The sequence below is a fragment of the Pteropus medius genome, unplaced genomic scaffold (genome assembly GCF_902729225.1).
Source record: "Pteropus medius unplaced genomic scaffold, Ma_sr-lr_union100, whole genome shotgun sequence".
In the NCBI taxonomy this organism is placed as follows: Eukaryota; Metazoa; Chordata; class Mammalia; order Chiroptera; family Pteropodidae; genus Pteropus; species Pteropus medius.
In genome coordinates, this window is record NW_024352784.1 from 7,662,762 (window position 1) to 7,678,221 (window position 15,460).

At 36.8% G+C, this 15,460-nt stretch overlaps 1 protein-coding gene across 3 annotated transcripts in view; it reads right to left on the reverse strand.

The window, feature by feature from the left end:
* The window catches only part of NARS2 (asparaginyl-tRNA synthetase 2, mitochondrial), a 102,382-nt gene extending 89,539 nt beyond the window's left edge, over window positions 1–12,843 (reverse strand). Inside the window, exons 1-5 of one of the 3 annotated variants that reach the window (XM_039848151.1) lie at window positions 12,350–12,840; window positions 9,440–9,549; window positions 8,953–9,073; window positions 6,737–6,877; window positions 1,250–1,330 (exon numbers count right to left, since the gene is read on the reverse strand). In XM_039848151.1, coding sequence (XP_039704085.1) covers window positions 1,250–1,330; window positions 6,737–6,877; window positions 8,953–9,073; window positions 9,440–9,549; window positions 12,350–12,490 — 594 coding nt within the window. In that variant the 5' untranslated portion in view covers window positions 12,491–12,840. Of the gene's footprint in view, window positions 1–1,249; window positions 1,331–6,736; window positions 6,878–8,952; window positions 9,074–9,439; window positions 9,550–12,349 lie in introns of those variants that run through there. The other 2 variants (XM_039848152.1, XM_039848153.1) reach the window with 2 other exon arrangements.
* Between the last annotated feature and the right edge of the window lie 2,617 nt (window positions 12,844–15,460).

Consider the following 15,460-nt stretch of genomic DNA (forward strand, 5'->3'; position numbering starts at 1 on the left):
ATGCCAAAGGTTAAAGACAAAGAGAGAATCTTAAAAGCAGCAAGAGAAAAGCATCTAGTTATCTACAGAGAGAGTTTTCATAAGACTGTCAGCTGATTTCTCAATGAAACTTTGCAGTCCAGAACAGAATGGCATGAAATATTCAAAGTGATAAAAAGCAAACACCTACAACCAAGATTATTTTACTCAACAAAGCTATCATTTAAAATCGGACAGATAAAGATCTTCCCAAACAAGAAAAAGCTAAGGGAGTTCATCACCACCAAACCAGTATTACAGAAAATGCTGGAGGGGCTTCTTTAAGAAGAAAAAAATAAGATAAAAAATATGAATGAAATGGTAAAAACTACATATCCATCAACGATTACTTTCAATGTAATGTAAATGAATTAAATGTTCTAATCAAAAGATACAGGGTGGCTGCATGGATAAGAAGTCCTTTCCACATGCACCTGAAAGAGACTCACTTCAGATCAAAAGACACACATAGAGTGAAAGTAAAGGAATGGAAAAAGATATTTCGTGAAAATGGAAATTAAAAAAAAAAGAAAGCTGAGATATCAATACTTATACCAGACAAAATAGACTTTAAAACAAAGGCTCTAAGAGACAAAGAAGGACCCAGTAATTCCACTTCCAGGTATTTATCCAAAGAAACCAAAACACTAATTCAAAAAGACATATGCACCCATATATTCACTGCAGCATTATTTACAATAGCTAAGATATGGAAGTAACCTAAGTGTCTATCAATAGATGAATGGATAAAGAAGTGGTATATATACACAATGGAATATCACTCAGCCATGAAAATGAATGAAATTTTGCCATCAGTAACAATATGGATGGCGTTGAGAGTATTACGCTAAGTGAAATAAGTCAGACAGAGAAAGATAAATACTGTATGATTTCACTTATACATGGGATCTAAAAAAACAAAATAAACTCATAGATACAGAGAACATTTTGATGGTTGCTGAATGGGAGAGGGTGGAGGAGATAGGTGAAAAAGAGGAAGAGATTACAAAGTACAAAAAAAAAATCTACTCCTTTTAGTCACAATGTATACTATAGCTGGTAGGACAGGAAATCAGAGAAGTTTGAATTTTCTACGTATTTTTTTTAACGATTACTATTAACAAAATTTCAGGTTCCGGTAATGGTGTTTCCACATAATTCTTATTAAAGCAAATCCTCACAGGAAAAATATCAGAGCACTATATCCCCCCAAATAGGAAGCACAACTTACCTCAACTTGAAAAAGTTCTCCAGCCCCCTCACAGTCATTGGATGTGATTATTGGAGTGTGAATATGCACAAAGCCACTGTCCTAGAAGAAAAAAGGAAAGCCACTTTTTCCAGTATACTTGTAGATGAAACAATTCCAAGAACATACACCTTATTATACTATTAAAATGGCACTGAGAATGCCATATCGAATCCCTCCCTAACTCCTCAAAAGAAAATTATTGAAATACCAAGCTGAGTATTTTACTATTCACAGAAGTACAAAGAATTTTAAATCAGGAACTGAGTTAGACATTATCTAGTCCAATCTCCTCACTTCAAAGATAATGGAGATTAAGGCCTAGACAGATTTAATGAATTGCCCAAAGTCACACAACTTGTCAGTGTCAGAACCAGGACTGGAACCTAGGTTTTTCAGGATCTTTTCTTTCTCTGGTGCTATTTCTTCTTCCCACTTTTCTAAAATACTGGTAATAACTTCACACACACACACACACATACTTGCTCAAGGATAATGTATAATGATGTTGCCCACATTGCTCAGGGAATACAAAGTGATCAATGTAAAGTTCAATTATTTTGGAATGAGACCCACGATTGTAACAAACCACCAAAAAAGGAGAAAAATTAAGGTTGATAAATAGGGACTGGAGAAATAAACAGCAAAAAAAGTAGAAATGAATTTTAGGAAGTCTGTCATTAAATGGATTGCACAGTGCACTGCACATGGCACAGGCAGCGCACTTCCTTTCCCTCAGGGAAGATTCTGAGCAGCAAATTCATCCATTACTGAGGCGTCCAACTGCAATTCTTCCGCTCCAAAGTCTGAGACTATTTCCATTAGTGAACCACAAAAGCTGTTGCTAGTAGGATTGAAATAACCCAGCAACTTCAAGGTTATGCTTCTTTCATTTTGACTATGTATGTAGGCAAAAGGTTACATTCAGCATAAAGATGCAGGCTGGAGGTGGAGGTAGCTAAAGGGGACTTATGCTGCAAAAGCAGAATAGTATGTGTTTAATACAAGAATTTTGGTCTTGAAATCAATATAATAAATTTATATATACACATCTAATTTCTGTTAAATTCTGTCACTGGTGGAATATAAAACGTCTCAATGTGTTACCAGGGCCCTCGGAAATTTGCTTCTTCCTAAAAAGGTTGAATTCAAATATTCTGGCTAAGATACAAAATATCCAGTTAACAACCTGCTTATGGTGTAGACTGATTAAATATTCAAGGTCTAAATTAGGAGTCTCAGAAAGTATTCAAATATGTACTTAATCTGGGAGCAACATGCTTAGAGGTGCTACACAGAGGACATTATAGAGAACGAATGAAATATAATCAATAATAACATTACTGCATAAAATTTTTATCTCTTAGGAGCCAAGAATTATGAACGTGAATCATTTATTCCATGTGAATGCAGGCAACTGTGATCATGAGTGCAGTAAACAAAGAAAGGAAGTGAAAAATCCAAAGGAAATGAGGGTGGCTAGAGGGAGGGGGAGAGGGAGGAGAAAATTTAACGGCTAAATATAATTGCCAAAGTTACAACTGGTCAACTGCCACAAGAAACAACACTGTAAATCATATGAAAATAACTGCATGAGGTTTTTTAAAAAAAATTACTCAAGTGGTGGGAATTATTCTTAATACTCAACTAATGCTAAACCTTTCAAAAGGTGTCACTGTTTAAGCCTTAATGCTGCTAGTAAGGCTTATCATATCAAAGTCTATATAATATTACCACCGAAAGCTATAGAGGAGAATACAAAGGAAGAATAATAAAGCATAGAGAACAAAGTTCAAAAAAGAGAAAGTAGAGAGGGAAGTAGAAAGATAAAAAGGGAAATAAACAGCAAGGCACACTGTTAGTAGCTGCCTCCAGTGGGACACCAGTCCCACAGCAAAGAGGTTTCTAATTAGAGATATGAAGGCCAGAAAAGCGACCAAAAAATAAAAGTAAACACTTTCATCCAATTTTTCAGATTCCATCCACTATCTCTAAAAATCTAAATATTATTCCAGCCCACAGCAAAGAGGTTCCTAATTAGAGATATGAAGGCCAGAAAAGTGACCAAAAAATAAAAGTAAACACTTTCATCCAATTTTTCAGATTCCATCCACTATCTCTAAAAATCTAAATATTTTGATAGCTACACATTCAAGAACTAGATATTTCACAAGGTACCGAGTATCTGAAAATTACAAAAATCACATACTACGGCCCATACACATCACTCAACGATTCATGGACTATATTTTTCTTTCATGCACACTCAAAATAAGTATCATTATTTAATCAAAATTAATGAAAAAGAAACATGACAGCACTTGCTAGTTACAGGCACACTACTGGCAACAAAAAGTGACAGCAAGAGGAGACAAAACCCACAGAAAGCAGTCACTGAAACTCAAATACACAGCACTCTAGGGTCATTTAACACAGGAACAAAGAATGCTCCACACTGTGACAGACTCTGAAGGAACTGCCACACAGAAGAGGGAAAAATCTGATATTCAAAAGAAGAACCCTGACTCATCAAGAAAAGGCAAACTCTTTTATTGGCTCAATTTAGAAAGCCAGGATGTGTGTAACACATTTGGGGATAGCTTCCACTGGAAATTAGAAAAATTGGTACCTGGAGAGATAATCCTGTTATTTAAGAAACTCAGTTCTTCTAAACAACTCATTCCTTGAGGATTCTAGAGAGCCAATTTTTAGGACACAGCAAATGAATCAATATTATGAGCAAACCAAGTTACACGCAAAACACTTTAAAACTCAAACCAAAAACAAACAAAAAAACTAGATGTTTAAAGTATCCTAACTAAAAGATATTGCCCAAATTTGTTTCCTGCATTTCTAGATTGAAATTTATGAAAATTTTACATTTTAATTGTTAACATCTTTTAGGGAGCCTAAAGTAACAACTCAAAAAAACAGTATCAAATATTAGATAATATATAATGATTATTTAATGTCCTATAGCACTCCTGTGATTTCTTTAAATAACGTAATCTTAATTGTCACACCTATGAGAGGGTAACATTAATTATAGAACTTGGTATCAGGAATATATTTTCCAGGGCTTTACAATTAAAAAGTGAATTTATAGTACTCAAAATTACCTACTTTATAACTATCACCAATAGTGCTAAAATTTGTTATTTTCAACCGCTTAAAATGTTTTTAATCTTACTTAATTTTGCTTATTTTTTATTTCAAAATTTTCTAGATTATTCTCTTATTTTTTAATTTTTGCATATTTGCCAAAGCATCAAGTAATAAAGAAATGCAGAAAATAGGTAAAGTCCACTGGTCAGTGGATTGCCAATACCACCATCTAGTGGCCATATATCTACAAAACTTTCAGGATTAAAGCAGGTCCACTTTGTCAGCTGTTAAAGCTATATGGGGGGGAAAACATCTTCAGGGCTGAGCAAATTTTTTGTTTGTGTGATTCAAGCACAACTGAAAAATCATATGGACGTTGCATAAGAAAGTTTATGAGCACATATGTAAATGCACCCTTTCAAACTATAATGGAATGACATTGTATAGTGTGATTTATTTTCCTTTGTTTGTTCAAAAGTACAGTATGTGCTTTAAAGCCATGATGTTCTTTAGCTGTTTCACTAGAAATCAACTCTGAAGGTGCATCTCAAAGAGCAAGAACTTTCTTGGTAAGCTGCAACAGGCCTGGGCCTGCATGCATTTTTTACAGGGGAGGGTACGCTGTTGAACAATCTCCACAAATTAGCTGGATCTGGGGAAGCGGCATAGGAAGAGTTCCAAAACCACATGGGGTAACACTGAACTTTATCTGCTGGGTCACTCCTTGCCTTTGGAACCCTACTATCCACATGAGGGGAGAGTCCCTTCCCCTCATCAACTTACCAACTACATTCCACTGTGGCTTTCCCAGGAGGGGACAAATGACTGAAAAGCAAAACTAAATAAGACAAAATGCCTTTAGTCTCAGTTCAATCTATTTGATCAACACCAGTAACTCTTTATACATAAAATGTCTATGACCAAGATGGAGAAATAGAGACCAGATTAACCCTACATGAAACAATAAAAAAAAAAAAAAGGGCAAAAAACCCCACAAACAAGCCACATGAAATAATGGTTTTCAAGATGCTGAATATCAGACGACAAAGGACAGCGATCCCTGAGAGATGGGAAACAAACACTGTGAACCCTACCAGCAGCCTAGCTTACTACCTTGAGGTTTTCCAGGCCATAGCAGGGAGAGGGAGATATAGAGTCCAGCAGAATCCCTGAGTTGAGGAGACAGAGGTGAGAGTGTGAGGAGACCAAAGTGGCTAGAGTTCATTAGACAGAGTACCAGAGAGGAGAGAGCTGTGCAGAGAATTCCAGAGATGTGTAGAGGATCACCTGGAATATTAGGTAGAGGAGTGATCAGCACATGTGTGTGAGGAAACCATTCAAGGCCAATGAAAGAACCACGCAAAAAGATTTGAGGAAACAGTGCCTGGTGTTCACATGTGGCTGGAAACAGTGCTTGTTCTCACAAGCTAGTTTGGAAAAATCATCATTCATAAGGCACTAGGTAGAGTACTCAGGAAGGCTTTGCCTCAACAGTGGGAAAAAATTAGTCCTAGACTGAGCACTTCTCCAGACCTACTTAAAAGCAGGACCCAAAGGATTAAACAATTTTCAAGCAACTTAACTGCATAACAGCACAAAGCTTAAGAAACTTTATAACTATCCAGCCCCAGATAAGGTAAAATTCACAATATCTGGTATCTCATCAAAGATTAGCAGGTATGCAAAGTGGCAGGAAAACATAACCCATAATGAGATTAATTAATCAATAAAAACTGACTCATAACTGATAAATATGTTAAGAATTAGGAAAAAAAGTACATAAAAAACAGTATTTTTACTGCATTGTATGTGTTCATAAAGTAGAAAAATGGAAGATATTTTTTAAAGGGGGGCAAAATAAAACATCTAGATGTGAACCTACAATGTGTGAGATGAAAAATGCACTGGATAGAAATAACAAATTAGACGTTGTAAAAGAAAAGATAAGCTTGAAGACACAGCAATAGAAACTATCCAAAAGAAACACACAGAGAAAAAAAACCAAAAAAAATAAAAATAAAAAAATAACATCAGTCAGCTATGGAGATATCATCAGATGGTCTAATATAAGAGTAGTTGAAGAAATAATGACTGAAAAAGTTCATGAAAGTTAAAAAGAAAAGATCCAAGAAACTCAATAGACTCCAAACACGAGAAACATAAAGAAAACTGTGTCAAGGCACACCATAATCTAATAGCTCGAAACCAGTGATAAAGAGAAAAGTTTAAATCAACCAAAGAAAAAAGTACCACTCAAGTAAAGGGTGCTTAGAGTAAAGAAATGACCAGACTTTCAGGATAATACTCCAGTGTTACAATTATTCAACTTTTTCAGAAGACAGAACAAGAAGCAAAGCACCTTACCTTAAAGAAAGAATGAATAGCAGCTGTGGCTTCACTGCGAACCCTCAGTATAGAACTCAGAACATTGGTCCTACACCTAAGGTGAGGATATTGTCTCAGATACTCCAGAGGATGCCTCTCTTTATATTTAAAAGGGAAAGCCTGCCAATAAATGGAAAAAAAAAATTAGAAGCTAAAAAAATAGTTTCCAGGGCATTCAAAAAATAGTAGTGCTTTAGGACGAAACTGAGATGCTTTCCTTCTTTATTTCTTAATATAACTAAATATAGTCCACATTGATTCCAACAAGTTAGCAGAATGGTGGTGGGATGGAAGCATAGAGATCTGGATTTGAATTCTGCTCTACTACTCATTAGCTGTGGAACCATGGGCAAATACACAATATCACCAAGGCTAACCTGTTATTTATCATATTTCTATCTGTTAGCTATCAATCACTACTTACAAATAGAGAGATTAGGATATAATAATACAAAATAGTTCATGGTTTGGCACATAGGAGTTCAGAATATTATAGATATTAAAGGTTGTTTTCTACAGCTATATACACAGAGCTAGTGTTTAATTTTAAAATCATTCAAATGTCTTGAAAGTCCATAATTATTCATTATCAATTGACACTGTTTATCAACATGCACTGCTATCTAAGAACATGAGGGAGGGTCAACAGCTTTCTGTCATCTGGCAGAGTAGTGTACATTTATGAAAATTCTGAAGGAAATTATGACTCTATCTAGAAGTATTTCCATCTTACCCACACTCCTAAGATTACGAGGACAGAAACAAACTTTCAGACAAAAACCAATGTTTAAATAAAAAAGATAACAAAGAAGCTAAGTAAAAGAATTACCCTGGTAGCCTGTTTCTTTTAATCTTGTCAATTTCTTTTAGGTCTTGTAATTTAAATTGTATCAAAATAAACACTACACTTACTAAAGTGAAAATATAACATTAAGAGGAATCTGGGGACTCCTAGGAGTTCAGAATTCCCTAATGTCAAAATGACACTGAAATGAAGGGAAAGAGATGGTGGAGGCATCAACAGAAGCCAAGAGAGGACAATTTAAGAAGAGTAAAACACATGGCAAATTTTTAATAATCATATATCCTCTAAAAGAGCAAAAACAAAAATAGTTATCATCTCCATTCCTCTCTGGGTTCCAAATTATATTCAGTCTATTTTTGGAGCCTGACTCTTGATTTTACATGTCAATTAGAATTTCTTACAAAACTATTCATAATGACACTTCTAAAATATTTCCTATTTTCTTTCTTATTTCTTATATTTAATTTATTCCAGTTATCCAAAAGAACTAAAAATTAATTAAAATGATGTAATTTCTCTATATTTCTCCATTTTTTGTTCATTAAATATTTGAAGACAAGTATTGAAAAACAACAGGGGAGTCAAATGGCTAGTATATCAATTTCGGCTGTGACATTAGTCAGCACTATATCCTTGGGTAAGTCATTTCACATGGCTGGCCCTCATTCTCTTCAATTTAAGAAATTAAATTATCTATGATTTTACTCCCTCCAGCCTCTTTATCAGGCTAAAAATAAAAGCTATACAGAAGAGTCTTACAAAAAAAAGGTATAAACATGTCTTAATGCAGAATTTCTTTGTTCAGGCTAAGCATTATAACACTCTAGCACTGTCTAATTGAATTTTCTATAACCAGAAATGTTCTGTATCTGTGCTATTTAGTATGGTAGCCACTAGTTACGTGTGACCACTGAGCAAGTGAAATGTAACTAATGCTCATGAGGAATGGAATTTTTTATTTAATTTTAATTGATTTAATATTAAACAACCACAGGTGGCTAGTGGCTACTGTATTGAACAATACAGTTCTAGATCATGAAAAGTCACTGCTAGACAGACCTTTCCTAAGAATGTAGTCTGCCTTGGTATGTCTCTGTCACTGAGGCCGACTGGGCATGCTTGTAAAAGTGGTTAAGTTTCAACTGTGACAGGCACCATAGAGATGCACACACTAATATTTAACTCTCACTCATAACTCTCAGCCACCTACATAAATACTTTTTGCTACTCTCTCTACATTCCTCAGACTCTATAGTCCATTTCAATGTTCTGGGAAATCATAAGCAAAACATGTTCTAAATGCCATCTTCCCAATAATCGCACTTAAAACTGATTGCTAATGTTTTTAATTAAGTCTAAACAACCTCCATAAGAATGTCAGAAAACATACCTTGGCATCACAATGTCCAACGACTTCAATTTTCTCGGCCTTCAGTTCCACATTTTGCCTTTTGGATGGACTTTTTACTAGCTGCCCTTGAATTTCCACAGAACTCCCAAAAGCCAGTTCTCTATAGTAACAAAAAAACAGCATAAACAAGATATCATTATATGTAACCCTCATTTAAATATGAACTTTGCTATTAGAACATTACAATATTTAATGATAAAAATTTTTACGCTTTATTGGGTTAAAAGTTGCAGGTAGTTAAGAAGAGACTGAAGCAAAGGACAGGTGGGGATACTGTTTCAGGAAGATGTTAGAGGAAGAAAGGCTCCAGGATCTTGATTACTAATATTTGGACTTAAGCCTCAAACTATGAAAAGCAGATTTATTTAGAAAAATCGCTCAGGGGGCAAAGTGAACAGTGGATTAGGAAAATGGGGAGCAGTGGAGATGGAAAAAAAATGAAAGGACTCTCTCTTTTTTAATTCACCTACTGTCGAAGCTTGAATCTGCTACAACCTGAAGGCTTTCCAAAGATGACCCGTCATTTACATGCAGGAACAAGACTTCCTTCTGGGATCGAATTGAACGAATCCATCCCTAATGAACAGAAATATTTCTAAATATGAGTTTAAAACACAAACATTTTACATTTTCATTACACATACACATGGATGATGAATGAAACCAGAGAAATGTCTTCGTAACCCTGCCTTAACAAATCAATTGCTTTTAGTTCACCCATGTGCATATATAATTTTATATGGATCTTATCACAGTGAGATACAGCTTTGGCATTCCACCTTTTGTTTTGTTTGTTAATAAAGCTCATCATCCTGAATAGATGCCTGACATTCCATTAGGTTGATGAACCTACTTCATATAACCAAACCCTCCAATATGGGCCATTCCAGGTATCTTCTCCTGCCCCTGCACCTCCTCTAACCTCAACCATTACAAATAACAGGGCACATACTTGAGGCTCTTTCTCCTTTTATGTCAAATTTCAGAGATTATGTATTGACTAGAAATATGGGATTTTTTTTCATTTTACGAAGTATCATAAATAAAGAGTGCTCAAGAAACTTCTCATCATGACTGCATATTAAATAGTACATAAACTTTCAGATACTCTGAATTTAAATGACAGGGAGGTGTGAGTAAAAATGAGATGTCTTCAAGTAGACCAGTGACATTAAACTTACATCTAACTTAAATTTAATTAGCACAGAAATTCAAAGAGAAAATTCCTCTAGCAGACACTGAACAATTGTGAAAAAACTGATGGTGTTTGATTAACCACCAAACCTGGGTAAAGATGATCCTACTTAGAAAAACTATACAGTCATGTGCCACTTAATGATAGGAATATATTCTGAGAAATGCGTCATTAGGTGATGTCGTTGTTTGAACATCATAGAGTGCACTTACACAAACTTGATGGCATAGCCTACTACACATCTAGGCTATGTGGTATAGCCTACTGCTCTTAGGTTACACAGCTGTACAGCATGTTACTGCATAAAACAATATGAGATTAAATCAAGCAAGAGAAAGGATGCCATCAAGAGACATGTAAACAAGATGTATGAGGCTGCTGCTGGTGTAACATGGCATATAGTTCTACAACAAACTTTTCTTTTTAATAAGTAAAAAGAGTAGACTTAACATAATAATAGTATAGCAAATACATAAACCTGTAACATAGTCATTTATCATCCTTATCAAGTATTATGTACTGTACATAATTATAAATGCTTACTTTTAAATAACTGGCAGCATAGGTTTGTTTACAGTAACATCACCAAACACGTAATGTGTTGCACTATGACCTTACGATAGCTCCAATGTCACTAGCCAATAGGAATTTTTCAGCTCCATCATAATGTTATGGGACCACATTTTTTATGCAGTCTGTCATTGATCCAAATGTCGTTATGACTATATTGACTATACTGACCCTTACTTTCCTCATGTCTCCACCATACCCTATATACAAGAAGTCTTCCTTGACCTCCTCACACAGTTAAAGACTTCCCTCTTTGTTTTCTCTAAGTTCTTTAATGATATCACTAATACTAACATATTGTTGTAATTTCTTATGTTAGCCATTAAACCAGGGCTGTCCAACAAAAACATGTGAGCCACGTAATATTTTATTTTTTAGTGGTCAAATTAAAGTAGAAAGAAACAGGTGAAATTAGTTTTTTAATTTAACCCATTATGCCCATATTTTCAACATGTAATATAAAAATGAGATATTTTATACTTTTTTGTTTTTCAAAATCAATGTGTATTTTATTTAGAGCACCTCTCAAATTGAACTAGCCACATTTCAAGTGCTCAGTGCCACAAGTAGCAGGTAGCTCCTGTATTAGACTGCACAGCACTAAAATAAAAGCCTCTAACCTAGGCCCTAGGGTCTGTTCTTTTCATCTTTGAACTCTCTCTAGACTAGAAGGTATCATTAGTGAATGCCAAATTAATAGATGAAATCAAGAAAAATTTTGATTTAGATCATGGAAAGAATATGAAACCTAAAAACATACAGAGAGGTAGATTGGTCGTATTGCTAAAAATCAGTAATATTTGAGGATAACAAAAATAACTGCATCAGTATGTTTCAGCAACCTACTAAGAAAGTCAAACCACTTTGATTAGCCTTCTTTTAGAGAAAATCTTCTACGTGGAGCTGCTGCAAATAAATATTAGCCAGAGAAATAACAGCAGCTAACATTTAGACTGTGTACCACTGTTCTGAATGCCTTATACCTATTACCTCATTTAATCTTCAAAGGACTATTATTACCGTCATTTTATAAGAGGAAACTGAGGTTTAGAGCACATAAGTGACATGCTCAGAATTAACAAGCTACTAAGATGCAGATTTACTCCTAGGCAGCTTAACTACAAAGCTCTTTCAAGTTACCAAACTCCACTCTTTCTAATGCATTAAACGTAAATTATATGCAAAGCCTGATTTTAGGCATTGAAGTAGCTACAAGTTGAATGAACGGTTTAGTTAAACAAATATTTACTGTTAGCCATGTGTGAATACCAAGGCAAGTAAGACATAGTTTCTGCTCTCAAGGAGCCTGCTCAAGACAACCACCATATAACTGCGGATATTCATTATGAGGCTAAAGGAAAAAGGGATCGTTCTTTAATTTTGCTGTATGGTTAACAAGGTACCATGAAAGCGTTTTATAGGCATCAAAAACGGTTTTGCCAAAAGTAATGATAGCCAATAAAAGGAGAAAAGTGTAAACGCACACGATTGCCAACATCTTCTAACTTTTCCCTGCCAGTCGTCCTGACTCGACAGTACAAAGCGAGCCTAGATGTGGATGCCATATAAGTCACTAAAAAGAAAAAACCCGTTTCCTTCCCATACACCAACCTGAACCTTAATGCGCTCCCCATTCGTGTTCCGGGACCCGAGAGCGTCCCGCACGCTCAGTTTGGCCGAAGGCTTGTGTCTCGGGCAGGGAGCGGAGGAACAGAAGCGCAGGGATCTGAGGAGGCACTGGGCCCGGAACATCGCGCGGCTACCCCAGGCCCTTCTCGGAACCAGCCCTGATCCCAGCGGATTCCGACCCTGCCTGCAGGGACCCTCCTCTCTCAGCCACTCCCCCAATTCCGGGTCACAACCCTGTCCTCAAGCGCTCTAAAGCCCCTCGGTTGCTCCCTCTCCTTCAGGGGCTCCAACTCTATCCCCTGAGAATTGCTCCTCTTCCCTCTCCCGGAAGGGGCGGAACGGAGACAACACATTCAGCGACGCAGCCCGAGAGGAAAGCACGAGCCACTAGCAGCCGGGACGCCACACACTCCCGCGTGGTTTCTAAATGTACGCCCTAACCCCCAGCAGAGAGGCAGGTATCGACGCCACTACGTCATCACGCCAACGCTAACGTCATCACGCTACCAGTTGGCTAAGGAAGAGCATGCGTACTTGTGACTCCAGTTTAAAGAGGAGGTGAAGCGGGGGAAGGGGGCGGGGTCAGGAGCTAAGACTGGGCAGAGCTAAGGCGTTAAGGTTGTAGAGGTTATAACTGGAGGAGCCCGCTTGGAGCGGGCTCCGTAGAGTCCTAATTGCTAAAGCATCCAGCTGATGCTGAGGAACACTGACAGGCAAGGAGTGACTGTTGAAGAAGGAAGGCGTCGAGAAGGAGACCCAGTTGTTGAGAGGGTTAGCCTGAAGGTATCAGTCGTTCCTGAGTTCTTAGTACAGAGAAAGGCAAGACATGCCCTTTGCTCAATTGACAGTTGTGTGGCATCAGACTCTAAACAGACAATAGCATAAAAGAGTGATCAGTTCCCTGGCAGAGCCTAAACGTGGGCTGCCAGAGATGGCTGGAGAATGGAGCCCTCTCACAAGTAAGAAGAACTGAAGAGATCCTGAATGTGGAAGTCAGAGAAGACTCCACAGTGTGAAGATGTTGGAGAGAGACCGAGGAATGTCGGTTATTGCTTGTCAGAATCTTAAAGTCTCTCTTTTTTCCCAACACAGTTATCTGCATTTTTTGGAGGGGGAGACCAGAAACATTGACTTTATTTTTTAGGCTACCTTTTATATTTATCCAACAATACATTTTTTTCCCTGTAAATCAGTGACAATCATGAAAAGGTTTCTAATTAAGAGCGAGAAGAAGGGCTAGTTATTTAAATTATTATGACCACTTTACAGATAAGGGATCTTAGGCACAGGAAAGTTAAATAGGCACAGGAAAGTTAAATGGCTTGCTCAAGGATATACATTCTATATATGTGAGATTTAAATCCCCGAATCCTGGCTTCATGCGCTGAACTATAATAATATACTGTGTCTCAAGGTGGGAAATAAAAACATGGTCCCTTCCATCAAGGAGCTCATGGTCTAAAGATAGAAACTGGCAAGGAAACAGATCATTGCAACATAAATTGATAAATACACATAATTGGACACAAGTGAAGTAATACTCTAGAGAAGGAAATAAACTGAGTTTTTGAGAAAGATTACAATTTTGCCAATTTGGGATGTAAAAAAGAGCATTTTCTGCCATGTGGTGTACAGGAAAAGTTGCAGAAGAGTGAACAGCCTGGAAGAATTGTAAAATTGTTCTCAATACAGATGAGAAAATATTTCTTGTGGAAATATCATAGTTCTTGGGTACTTCTTGAACCTTCAGAAAAGAAATATGGAAACTTCCAGCCAAATGCCTTCAGAATTTTGTAGCTTTGGGCCATTAAAAGAAATAAGTATGCCTTCGGTGTATTGGTTACAAAATTTGGGGAATGAGACAACCTGGAGTAAACAGCAATGACTCATTTCCTAGTTCAAATCTCTTTAAATACGCCTACCATGTCCAAGTGACCAAAAGTAGTGACCAGTTGGTTCATTTTCTACCCACGGCATTTTGTCTATATCAAAGAATATCATCATCTTATTTTTGTTTTCAAAATGGGTATCGCACTTCCTCTTTTAGATTCATCACCTTTCAGACAGTAGCCAGAGTGATCTTTTCAAAATTAATATATTGCCATGTCAGTAATAGTGGCTGGTGCAATAGAATGTGTATGTGGCAGTACACCTTCACATATTCACTCATTTAATCCTCACAATAGCCCTCTGAAGTAGGGTTAGTGTCATCATCCCGTTTCCAAAAGAAAAACTGAAGCTCAGAGAGATTTGAAGCTTGTACTGTTACACTGGCAGTCTGACACCAGAGTCATTTTTCCTACCCACTTGTTACTCCAGTGATTAAACAACGCTCCAGTTGCTCTCCCTACAACACAAAGAGGATTTCCCTTCTTTAGCACACATAGGCTCTCTATGATCCAGGAAGTTCCATTAGGTGTCTTGGGTGAAATCTCCTTAGAGTTAACTTTTGATATGGCAAGTCTGTGCAATGAACACTGCTGGCATTACTAGTCAGCTTTGGGGCAGGTTTTAAGTAGGTTCAGCAATGTAGGTTTCAGCTTAAATTGTAAAGCTCAGGGCTTCTAAAAGGCAGGCATTACTCTGATACCTTATGTGGTCATGGAGTACAACTCAATGTTCAGGGTTTTCATTATGCTTGAATCTATGCATGAAATGGTCAACACCCAAAACTTGATTTCAAGGTCATGACCTCAGAGTATAGAGGAACATAGTACTGGATGAGGAAATTATGGAAACACTAGATGTGGAAAAGGAATGAATGAATATTGGAAAGGATATTGGGTTTCTCTGAAGCAGCTAACAATGGTGAATGTAATTTAACTTGAAAAATGGAAAAGTATATGCAAAGAGCAGAAAAAGAAGTCACATATGTAGTTTAGAACTTTCAGAAAAGCAGCTCATAACCTAGAAAGAGAAGTTGACAAGTAGTCAATTAAAGGAATAAGCACAGAAGAGCAGTAGTAACTAAATCTTGGAGGAGAATGGCAGTTTTCCTAGAGGAAATGACATCTAAGCTGAGACTAGGGAGTGAACATTAGGCAGCAAAAGGGGAATTGTGTGTGGTGAAGGGAGTTACAAACATTCTATTTT